This window comes from Octodon degus, unplaced genomic scaffold (genome assembly GCF_000260255.1).
Source record: "Octodon degus isolate 3935 unplaced genomic scaffold, OctDeg1.0 scaffold00313, whole genome shotgun sequence".
NCBI lineage: Eukaryota > Metazoa > Chordata > Mammalia > Rodentia > Octodontidae > Octodon > Octodon degus.
This window is the reverse complement of record NW_004524889.1, coordinates 635678-648638: the sequence shown is the minus strand read 5'-3', so window position 1 is coordinate 648638 and position 12961 is coordinate 635678. Positions and strand designations below refer to the sequence as shown.

General features: G+C 33.2%; 1 protein-coding gene across 1 annotated transcript in view; it reads right to left on the bottom strand.

The window, feature by feature from the left end:
* Cfap47 (cilia and flagella associated protein 47) overlaps nucleotides 1-10951 on the bottom strand; it is a 529200-nt gene extending 518249 nt beyond the window's left edge. The window contains exons 1-4 of the mRNA XM_023707817.1: nucleotides 10750-10951; nucleotides 7147-7298; nucleotides 3537-3652; nucleotides 1346-1484 (exon numbers count right to left, since the gene is read on the bottom strand). Coding sequence (XP_023563585.1) covers nucleotides 1346-1484; nucleotides 3537-3652; nucleotides 7147-7298; nucleotides 10750-10944 — 602 coding nt within the window. The 5' untranslated portion in view covers nucleotides 10945-10951. The remainder of the gene's footprint in view (nucleotides 1-1345; nucleotides 1485-3536; nucleotides 3653-7146; nucleotides 7299-10749) is intronic.
* Between the last annotated feature and the right edge of the window lie 2010 nt (nucleotides 10952-12961).

Genomic DNA, 12961 nt, shown 5'->3' with positions numbered 1-12961 from the left:
AAAAATCCAGCTGTGGGCCTGGATACTAATATCCTTCATAAGTCCACCTGAAACCCTAGGGCTCATAACAATGTCTCCCACAAGTCTAATTGGAGACCTACAGCCCATGACAAAGTCTCAAGCAGGCCTGTTTCACGGATCTGTGTTGGAAGGTCCCAAAGGTCAGTGGTGGAAACTATAAAGTCTGTGCTGGCGGGATGAAGCATTTGTGTTAGCAAGCTGAGGGATCTGAACTAGAGCCAAGAAGCAAAGCTCAAGGTAAGAACCAGAACTCCTGCAAAGGTACTACAGCCATTCTCAGCAACAGTGAGGTCCCCAGCTGCTCCAGCGATGCGTAAAGCTGAGTTCCCATCAATAAAGCCCATGTGACAAGCTTCTCCACGAGACTGGTCAGTGCACCATCTTCCCCTCTGGAGCCAGGAAACAATGCTTAAGATGAGGGCCAGAGCTAAGCCAAAATGAACTGCAGCCATTCTCAGTGATGAGGGCCCAAGCTCTTCCTCAGAAAAGAACTGCCAAGTTCATCAGGTAAGCCAGCATGACAAGGGCTTCCAGCACAACAGCCCAAGACAACCAGTAGCTTCCAAAAGCTCCAACAGCTTCTCCAAACAGCTTCCCTAACAAAGTCTTGACATCTTCTCTGTTCTCTCTTACGCTGCTGGCAACAACCCTGATGTTGACTTCCCACACCCAGCACCACGCTAGTTCAATTCAGCTGGGTATAACAAGTTTTCCACAGTTAGAAGACCACTACATTCCCTCTCCTTCCCCAAATCATCTTTCCATTTTGCATCACTCAGCATTTCTGTTTAATTTTGTATTGTCTCAGATCCCTCAATATATAAAACTGTCAGTATTGGGGCCAGAGAGATGGCTCAGTAGAATAAGCACTTCCCTGTCAAGTGCAAGGGCCTTAGTTCAATCCCCGGTTCCACAAAAAAAAAAAAAAAAAAACAAAAAACTGTCAATATTTCAATTATACTGCTTGCTCTGCCTGAAGTAACTCCTATAAACTCATTTCCATCAATGTATTCACTTCCTCTACACCTAGACAGACAAACACACTCAATCACATCACTCATATGTATGTTACCTTATTAATAGAGTGCTCCCCTGGTCTCTCCCTTACCTCCACAAAATCCAACCTAGAGGCTCCTATTTTATGTTCATATGCCCAGACACTAGTTCTTCCCATGTTTGATACTGTACTTGGAAAATAGTACCATCTTGAAGAGTGAATACTAAATAAAAGAAAAAGCAACTAATATATAAATGAGGGTGTATTTGAAGGGTGGAAAAGGAAAGAGAATCATATGAGAATTAAGAAGCATAAATATACACTTACCTTACCATTTCATTTACAAGTCTAGATTGATCTGCACAGAAATCTACTTTAATCATCATAGAAGACTGAGGACTCACAGCAAAACAGGCTGGAGAAATGTTAATAGGCAACTGGCCCTGGTATTCCACATTAAACATACCTAAGTAGAGTAAAGGTGATAGTTTTCATATAAACTCTATTTTTATTTTATTGGAGAAAAGGTAAAATAAAATTTCAAAATAATAGAACAAAAACCATAGCTAATACATTACACGTTGTTGCCTTCAAAGTGGTTCCTCAGGGTACTAGATATGCACATAAAAATTTCTCTAGTTGACATTAGCACAAAGAAGCCTTCTTTTGTAATGAACAAAAGACACTAATACTGACTTCCAGTTTTTTTCATTTTCCCTACTCCTTTCTCCTTTCACCCATCCTTGTTCCTTTTTCCTTTGAAAAAAATCTCTTCCCATTTCACAATATCTATTGTACATTTTAGAGCTTACTTACCCTTTCAGTTTCTCACACCAGGGAAACAATATGACATTTACACATATGAGTCTGATTTACTTCACTTATGAGTATGTACTCAAGTTGCATCTACTCTTACAATGTTGCATTCAGATTCTCAATCAGGGATAGATACTTAGTTCACTCTAAAAATGTGAGCTTAGTTTTAGAATTTAACATTCATCAACAGTTAAAGATATTACCTACTTGCAATGTTCAAAAATTATGCTAATAAACTGCATATCTATGCAATTAAATAATGATATCATTCAATAAACATCCAGTAATTCATCTTCATTTTACAAATAAGAAAATAGATGCTTAGAAATGTTCAGTTATTTGTCAAAAGTCAAATAGTTGTTCTGATAGATGAGGTTTGTTTCAGTTTGTAAGGTAAGAGCAATCAATATTTCACAGTATTCAATTAAAACACATCTAACCAAGTTAGTACAAATACTGCATGTTCATAAAATACAATAACACTTAGTAACAATATAGATTATTTCTTTCTAACTATGTGGACCCAGATAGGTACCTTCATTTTATTTCTTTTATTGTATTAAGTAATATTATGTATTTAATGAAATTCATATTTGTTTTATACAAATTATAAAATTTGGTGATATTTTAGAATAAAAGCTTCTATTATTGTTACTAAGGCTTTGAAGAATTACAGATATGTCACACTGGTACATGATTGAGAGATTGTATTTGTATCAAGTGATATGTACTAATTACCTTAAGATTGGGTAATTTGTACATACACATATCTCATCTTTAGATATTTTATTTATTTATTTATTTATTTTGCAGAACTGGGGATTGAACTCAGGCCTTGAGCTTGCCAGGCAAGCACTTATTCTACTGAGCCATCTCCCCCGCCCCTCTTTAGATGTTTTAGAAAGAGAAAATACTATGTCATCAATAGTTTGTATGATGCACACTCACACACACACACACACACACTATGTCATCAATAGTTTGTATGATGCATACACACACACACACACACACACACACACACACACACACTTTTATGGAAACTTAGCCCACAGTAACAATCACTAGAATTCCAGTCTTCAGAAGAGAATCTGGGGAAAATAGAAACATTTATTCTTTCAGGAAAAAAATTGCTAAACGTCTTTTAGACACTATGATGTGAATTCAATCTTGACTATGAGAGAGAAAGAGGACAAACATTTATCGTGTGCTCTGATAAGGCAGGTACCATGTACAGCTCTAAGTGTGTACATGAGACAGACATCATACATTTTATTAATCCTCGTTGAAAAAAAATCCTAGTTGATAAATACAATTTCTCAACTTCAACATCCTTGAAGAAATTTGTACCATATCACACAACTAAGAAAGCATCATGCCCTAATTCTGTTTTTAGGTAGCTATATAAACAATGCCACTTCTATGGCACCATCTTAACTCCTATCCACATGGAGATCACCCTTCATCTGAGAATCAGTTATGCTAATCAGGATCATAAGTAGATAGATGTACTTTTCCTTTATTATTGTGTTAACTGTTCTTTTCAGACACACATTTTTAATGATCTTTGGTCTTAAGCTATTTTAAATAAGAGATAGATTATTAAATCAAACAGTTTATCTATTAATAATGCAATGTGCATATTTAAAATGAAAATTTCATCTAAAACTGTAAGTGAATTTATACAATTGCAAGCACTTACCTGGAAGTGTGCCATGGTTTTTAATATTAATCTCTTTAGAATGTACTTTACTATTCGAAACTAATATGCCAAAATCAACTACTGACTCAATTTCCAATGCACAACACGGAATCAACCTGAGAAAATTAATAAAGGTCCATATAGTTAATTGTAATAAACAGAATAGCTCTTTACTTAAATCCAGAGGGACATATATAGATAATTTTACCACCTTAAAAGGCAATTTAGGCAATGATATTTCCTAAAAAAATTTACTGATCATAGTTATTAATAAAAGGATTTAGGGAAAGAAAGATATGAAAAAGTGAACTATATTTTCAACAAAGAAATTTAAATTTATGCATGGTATTCACTTGTAAGAAGTTAAGTTTGATAAGCTGTATACTTATTTAAATATTTGGGTTACCTAAAAAGCATTTGAAATTTTTTTTTAGAAATCTTCTCTTGATGTATTTTTGATACTTCTGAAAAAAGTGGAACTGACCTTAATAAAGTAAAATAGTTTGAATGATTTAAAATATGATAAGAGGACTAAGGCTGTAACATGTAATTTTTGGTATAAAACAATATCTAAGTACAGAATTATACAATTGATTTTTCATGTATCTCTATTCTAAAGTAGTCACTATAATATACATGTAGCATGTTTCCATACATGATATAAAAATTAATTATCATCTTATACATTTCATGAGGATACATTTAGTTGATGTTTGGATAGTCATTTATAGGTTAAAAAGTATCATACATTAACCTTATTTGCATGTAAAATCTCAGTTATATCAAATAAAAATAAAATGGCATATTAACAATTTCTCTCTCTCTCTTTTACACACACACACACACACACACACACACACACACACACATAAACACACACCCTTCCTTCTGCCTTGTCCATAACACAGAAAGGAAGAAGTGCTGTATTTATGTTGCAACTCTGGGAAGAAATGCACTGCTGATGAGAGAAGATATACATTACAGTAACACGATGAAATCTCTGTATTCAAGGGCAAAAAATATTCAGGTCTGATCTGCATATTCATTGAAACAAGAAAATCTGAGTGATACAGTAATAGGAGATGTCAAAGTGTAAAAGAGACTAAAAAGGTCCTACTTAAATTTAAAAAGTAAATTAAATATTTGTAGATAGGTTAACAGCTTTCTTATCATGTGCCAAGTATCTTGATTCCTATGCAGAGTTGGATGGTGTATGAAATCAGAAATTCTCAATAATATGAAAAATCAAACTATTACTATAAATTAATTTATATAAATTTTAAAAAGTAGAAAATTATAAAAAAGCATATGTCAAACACATATAATAAGTAGACAATATTCCAATATTAACTCTAGCTAGTGGATAAACACAGACCAAAATATAACCTCTATAAAATCACATTTTACATGAAGGAAAGAAAAAGATTATGAATGTATGTATACATATAAATCATTATAAGTTTTATTAAATTTGGTAGTATCTTTACAATTAACAGAAATACACTTTTTCACCTATTTTTTTTTACTTTTTTTTTCTATTTTCTTCACATTCTGTAGAGATTTAAAATTGAACATATCAATACATGATGGAAAAGACCTGTTCCATGTTATGTCCACGTTGTTTGATATTCAGACAGATAGTGAGGTTAAGCTCAGCTGCCTATGTTATAGTGTAATAATATCACTAAGCCTCTCTTCTGGAGGGTTAATGACTTAAGTTTGCAGACCAAGCAATTAGAGGAAAATGAACAGCTGCAAGGACAGCAACATTTTGACGATAGCCACTGAAGGTCAACGAGGACCCAGCACATTAGAGAACCTGTACTGTGACTTCCTGTAACTCAGTGGTGTCCCAAATGGGGCCAGAGAGAAAAGTGAGCAACAACGTATAATGTGCCTAAGGAGAGTCACATGGAGAGCAAACATTCTCTCAGGCTTTCACAGAGAGCAAATTGGTCAAGCAATGGACATGACTCATCATAAGGCTCACACTGACAAAGGATCTACAATATGAGGTACAGGGTCTCAGCATAAATTCTGAGGGGATTTGACTAACCTTGTCAGACACAAAAGTTAAATTTCATGTTATATAGGTCTTGCTTTATCTTGGTCTTAATCATCCAGCAGAAAAGTATAAAAATGAGATATAAAAAGTAAAGTCATGTCAATATGCTAAGCTGTAAAAGGCTCAAGTCAACAACTTCTGACATTGCCAGTCATATGGATAACCTACTACTATTATAGACTACTGGATTATATTGGATTATTTTGCTAAATTCACGCACCTATAACATTTGAATGGCAATGGAATACCCATTTCTGACAAAACTAAACCACAAAAGACATAAAAATGAAGAACCATTTTGTATCTGTATATACAAAATAGGATAGACATACAGCTACTTTCTCTTAATTCAATGAGAAGAAATATTTGTACTAATAGTGTTTGGACAGGATATCATGTCTGTATCTTGTACTATGAATAACTACTACAAAGACAATAATACGCAATGTATTAATTATCTTAGCTGTCGCACTAACCTGTTTTGAAACTGTCTCATTGCTATTTGTTTCTCAATAAAATTAATAAAAAAGAAGATATGTATATTGTAAATAGTAAAGTTTATAGCTTAGTTTAGGCACAAACCTATGATTCAACTCCAAAAGTCTCTCAAATGGTAAGCAAAGAAGAAATAAAGGCATGTAGATTGTACAACTTTGAGTAAACAGAGCCCATTGTTTTCTAAAAACACATTAAAATGGGTTGGAGTGTTTGCAAATTATAAAATAATTGTCATATAACTAGAAATGTATGAAAGTGATTAAATTGTACACTTACAATGAGTAAATTACATTATAATAAAGTTTTTTAAAATAAAAAAAGAAATATACTTTTTCAGTACAAAATGAAATAATGAATCATTCACTCTGTCAAGTGAATAATTTGTATCAAAATTAATTGCAAATTAGTGACTTAATACTCATTAGACTTTCCACATTTTTTCTATTTTTTATTTCAAAGAACAAACAGTAAAACCAAGTATAAAATTTTAAAACAAGACTGTAGGGGAGTAACTATGTTTAGTAAATTGTGTTGTGATATTTGAAGTGGTTCCTCAGATTACAAGACATAGGAATGAAAAATTGATCAAACAATATAAGCACAAACCATTTTTTCAATGAAATAAAACTCAACAGTATGACTATCTTATCTAATATGTGTGTGTATATATACATATTAAAAAAGAACAAAGATTGTTCATATTTTTTGACAAATCTAAAAACAAAAGTTTTGATTTTTAAGTCAAACATGTCTTAACTATTATTTATTTAAGTAAATATGATAATACTGTACTTTAAAATTAAATTATACAGGTCTAAGACCTTATAAAATTCACTTAACAATACACTCATATGATCAATGCTTAAAATATTTAAATAAAAAGAATGAGGCTTACATTTGTCACAAACACTACAGTTTTTTTTTTTAATCATTTAAATTTAATTTTAAGGAAACTATACTCACCAGTCAAGGAAAATATAGATTATTTTAATTTTTATTACATTAGAACTATGAAAAATGTCAGCATGAAACATGAAAGTTACATACCCAATTAGCGGGACAATTATTGCTTTATTTCCCACTAAAATGAATAGTTGATCAAAAGTATCTTCATCTTTATCAGGATGATATTCCACCATAGCTGTCATCTGAAGACCAGATGCAAGTTCTTTATCCAGATCGGCCAACATCAATTTGAACTTCAATAGGAAACAAATATCAAATTATAAATTTGTGTGTGTGTGTGTGTGTGTGTGTGTGTGTGTGTGTATGTACACGCGGGGGAGGTATATTGGGAAATGAATGCAGGAAATACTAAGCTTCCACTGAGCTATAACTCTAGCATGCAAATTATACATCTTAACTCCTTATAAGAAAGTAATAGAAGCAACCATAGTCAGGAGTATGTATTATTATCAAAATATATTTTTTGTTCCTGTCCTAAAAGAAAAAGAAATTTATTTAATTTTTAGTTTAAATGACGAAATATTGCATATATTTATGATAAATCACAATGTGATATTCTAATACATGTATACATTTTGGCATAAGCCAATGAGGCTGATAAGCAAATAAGTGTAGATAGGCATCAATTCACATATAATTTTTGTGAAGTGTATATACAATTCTTTAACAATTTTAAAGTATATATTACATTTTATTAACTGTAATCATCTAATTGTATGATAGATTAGCAGAATTACTGGCTATATGCATGGATGTGATATATATATATATATATATATATATATAGTATACACAGAAAGCATGTAGTAGTTTATATATTTTATGCTTGGGAAAGTGGGCTTCATAACTTGGAAGAATGATAAGCAAAGAATAGATCAAAGAAGAAAAGCAATGTTTTTCTAGAAAAAAATTTGCTAACTCCATGAAACCACAAAGGTAGAAAGAAAATTTATCTATGCTGAGGATTTATAATGTATAATGTATTCATCTATTATCTCATTTAAAATACTTCTAATATTTTATGATGTTGATGTTAAGGCTTCCAGTATATAGATAAAGAAACTAGGACCTACAGAGAATAACTAATGCATAAATCCACTTAAGTGATCATGCAAAACATACGTATTTATTTAACTGTAAATTTAATCTCCTTTTCCTCCACCATAGATCAGCAACAAAAGAGATCATCTTGACGTTAATTATTCAAGGATTCTAGTGCCAACTGCTTTGCATGCTACTTTTAGCAGGATATAAGTTGACTATTTAGGCAAAACTAATATTTACCAAGAATAACTGAGACAAAGTCCAGAATACAAGGAATGTTAATAAACAAAATAGGTATAAAGTGGTGTAGAAATAATTGCATATGATATGATAATAGGTTGTAGGGAGAAATGTCCCTCTTGTTAGTCTTAAAAGGCAAATGGGATTTGGGAAGGAAATGATTCTTACAAATGGAAGCAATAAAAATGTGAGTCAAAAGTAAAGTCTAAATTGAGTGGGGACAATGTAAGTCATTTAAGACTGCATTGAACAGGGCCAGGGAGATCGCTCAGTGGAATAAGTGCCTCCCTGGCAAGCACAAGGGCTTGAGTTCAAACCCTGATTCCACCAAAAAGAAAAAAATAGACGGCTTTGAACAAATTGGAAGCCACACAGCAGCAGCAAAACACTATTCTCGGGATGGTTCCAGTAAATTTGAAGGATAATATTACAAATTAAAAAAAAAAAGAATACTACAAATTAAGTGCAGAACTATCATTTTTATGCTCCATAAAGGAACTACATCTTTTTATTTTTCTACCAGAAATCCACAATAGATGATAAATGTCACTGTATATGGTGTATAATGGGTACACAATACATAGTGTCAATGCAAAGGTAATAAATGAGCACAGTTATGAGCCATACAATGGGGTTTTAGTAAGTGATAGTCCACATATATGATGATGGTCCTGTCTCATTATATTACTTAACAATGTAGCCATCATATCTTATATAAGTATGTTCTATGATGAATGTCTCTTAATTCTTAAGATATGCATGACTCGATGTATCTTAAAGGAATCATTTTCTTAGTAATTATAAAAGTAATGATGCTAAAGTCCTTTATATAGAACCTTGTTTTTACATTTTATTTCTCCCAAGATAGTGTATTTCACCTTAATTCATTTCTTCTGTAACTTTCTTTATGCCTACTAAGGATCACCAGTGTGTATTATTATCTTGTAGCAACAACAACATCAAAAAGTTAAACTGACATTAGCTTCTAATTAGAAAGCACATCTAGTTATTGTCTCATCAATGTAAAGACTTGATGGTCAGAATTGCGTTCTGTTATCACTTTAGATACAAAACAGAATTAATTATATCATTTTTCTTCTTACTGTACAGGAACTATCCATACAAGTGTTCCCTAAGTATTGATAAAATAGTTTTTCCACATTTAACAATCACTGCAGCTTGAGTTTTGAAGGAAAGTATTTTCCAGTATACATTTACTTGTTTAATAATTAAGTGGCAAGTCAGTGAAATAATAAAATTTTCTTTTAATTTTATAGGATCTTTAGTATTCAAGAACTTTTAGATCTAGTAGTTTTGTATTTGAATAATATTCTTCAAATACAAAAATCATTAATGCATTTATACAAAAATCAGGAGTAAGCAAAAGTAATCTTGGTCTTACTCCAGCAATTGTAAGGAAGGGGCACCAATGGCCTCCTGGTCTGTTAAACATATTCTATGATTTCATACAGGTCATAGTTTTGTGGAAATATGCATATACATAAATTTATCAAGATTTACTTCTGAGAGCTTAAGTTAGATAATGATACCTTACGTTAAATGTAGAAAGGAAAATGAAAATACTTTTTCTCATGGCCCTCTTAATCTATCTGTCTGTCTGTCTATATCTCCAATGTGTATTTGATGAGATTTGTCATTAGTATCTTCTGAACATTTTCAACTATTCATCATTTACATATTAAAAATAGTATTTTCTATATTAAAAGTCTTGCAAACTAATAGCCATTCATTGACACACATGATCTAAAATGAGAAACAGCGATGAAATTCCATTTACTTTAAGTCAGAAAGTAGGGACAATCTCTTAGAACCCTAATTTTCATGATGGTTAGAGCTTGTACAAAAATGCCTCCACTGGTTTCTAAGTTCTGTGATAGCAGGGCATTATCCAATGGGTATTCTGTACACTTACTGTGTTTTATATATGTGCTTAACAAATATTTGTTAAAATATGAAATAAGCAAACTTTCCATTGTTGCTACAATTCTTGAATATTTCAGACATTTTACGTGTGAAAGGGTAGTTTCATGGTACATCAAGGCAACTACAGAATTAATCATGAAGCCAAGACAGAGATTTGGGACTGTTACAAGTGAATAGCCTTGAAAAAGCTTCCCTTCTTTCCAAATCAGGGTGAAAACAGAGATCCGCTTTGCCCCGTCCTCCCCTCCCCACATTCTAATTTCAAGAAAAAGAGAAAATAAAACACACACATTCCTAAATCACCAAAACCCTGAAACTTCATTCAACTATTTTCCCCCACATCCTCGGGAGCCCAGAATCTACTTCCTGAGGCAATGGGAGGCAAACAAGGGCTGAAGCGTTTTTTTGAGCCCTACTCTTCCAAAGTCCTGCTTCTAGCACCCCGTGGTGAGTCACCTGTGGCTTGGTTGGCTCCAAAAACCGAATTTTCTTGTTCCAGCGACCAAGATTGTGTATAGTAATCGGGAGGCGGTACACTTTCCCGGCCAGGGCGTCAAGGAACTTCATCTCTAACGGGGTCACCCGTAGCTGAACTTCTGCTTTTAGAATGCCTTCTTCGCAGGGGACGAAGGAAACTCTCGGGACATCCATGGCTTTCCTTTCCATAGCCAGCAAATTGTTTCAAATGTAGCCCAACTGGGACCAGCCCGAACTAGTTTTTCATGTTTACTATTGCTAGGCAACGGTCACGCGCAGCCGGTTAGGTACTTCAGCGCATGCGCCTTAGCCCCGCCTCCAGTGGCTCGGGCCAAAGCTGCGCGAGTCGGAACTGGTACGGAAGCTGGCAGAGGCTAGCTGTAGAACCTTGGGCTCGCAGGCGTCATCAGTGTTCCAGGAAATATGTTATGCCAAGCATAAACCCAGGAGCAGCTCTCTTTGCCATAGTCTGACTGTTTCCAGGTACTATTGTGGAGCAGTTTCCACTGGTTGGAGTAAGTTTAAAGATCAGTGAAAGTGTCTATTAAGGCTGCAAGACTCAAAAGAATCAGAGCACTTCAGGAGAAACAAGATCCAACAGAGGTCCTAATCAGTAACCGACACATAACTTCTCAAAAGTGTTGTTTACAATATCAAAATATTAAACTAAGTGGAATCTACCAACAGGGAGGGTAAAATATTGTCAATCTATAATGAATAATAATATAATTCAATTTGTACTAAAGTAGAAAGATACCTATCACAGAACATTAAATTTTAAAAAGTGATCAAGAGGTACGCATGTTGAGGTGTCCATTTTTGTTTAAGTACACATAAACACAATATAAAAGTAATACTTTTTGTTAAAATACAAATTGTGTTTCAGCATATCTAGAGCAGAACTAAGAATATGCACTTTTAATAAGTTCCTGTGTGATTTTATTATTCTCGGCCAGGGACCATGCACTGAGTAAAGAGGCTTTAAGAACGTTGTCAATCATCCTAGGTATAAACTTCTTCATTTAGGATGCTTCTCAGGATCAAACATTTTTCTTGCTAGATTAAAACTTTTCTAATAGCTCAACTTCACCCTTCCCATTTCTTACTCTCCCATGATCCTTTCTTTACTATGATCTTAGAATTTCAAACTACACCAGGTCCTTTCATGCCTCCTTTGCTATTGCACCTGATGCTTACTCTAGAAGGAATGGTCTTTCCATCTACTAGCCAAAGAGTTATTCTTCTTAATACCTTTCTCATATAACAATGTCACAAGATTCTCATGGTACTAAGATGATAAATAAGCAATTCCTTCACTTTCCATAACGAGAGGAAGATTACTAAGTAGTCAGAATAGAGTATAAAGGCAAGTTATAATTTTTTGGAACTGGTAATAGTTGTAGTGATTATTATAACTTACAAGTTCATATGAAATGAAAGATTAAAATATCCCTATCATCTTTCTAAATTGTGGCTCAGTTTGACAAATGCGATATAAGAATCACTGCTGGATTTGTATCATACTGAATTAAAAACCCTGTCTACATCACTGAACCTCAAAGCTGGACAATTTATGTACTAAAATGGATAACAGTGGTTCACAAAATTTGAATAAATTGTGACTACAGTCCTTGCACAACCCACTGATTAATTTCTGAAAAAATTGAGAACTTCAAAGAAGTCTTAAAATTGTCTTTGGCTCACTCTCAGGGTATATGGGCCCAAGTCTGGACTTCTGTGCAAAAGCTAAAATAATTTTGTTTTCTGCTTTATTGATATTCTCATTAGCTAAGGAAGGGTGTAACATAGATGACCAAATTTACCAAGCCTAAAGTTTAATCCATTGTCCTTAGTTAAACCTTCTTGATTTTTATTTGCTCTTTTACTAACAAAAAATGTCAACTTTGCATGAAGCATTTTAATGTCTGTACCTCTTATCTTTTCTAATTGCTTCTATCAAATATTGGTCATATAAGCATATTTTATTCAAAGATGATATGCTTTTAGTTGAACTTTTCAGCTATGTCTGCAAATTCTTTTTTCTTTCTTTCTTTCTTTCTTTCTTTCTTTCTTTCTTTCTTTTTGTATTTTAGGGAAATGTCTACATGATGTTCAGGGTCTCACTACTAGATTGTACTCATAGTGATCCACCTGTTTACAGCATCCAAAGAGCTGGGATTACAGGCATGTG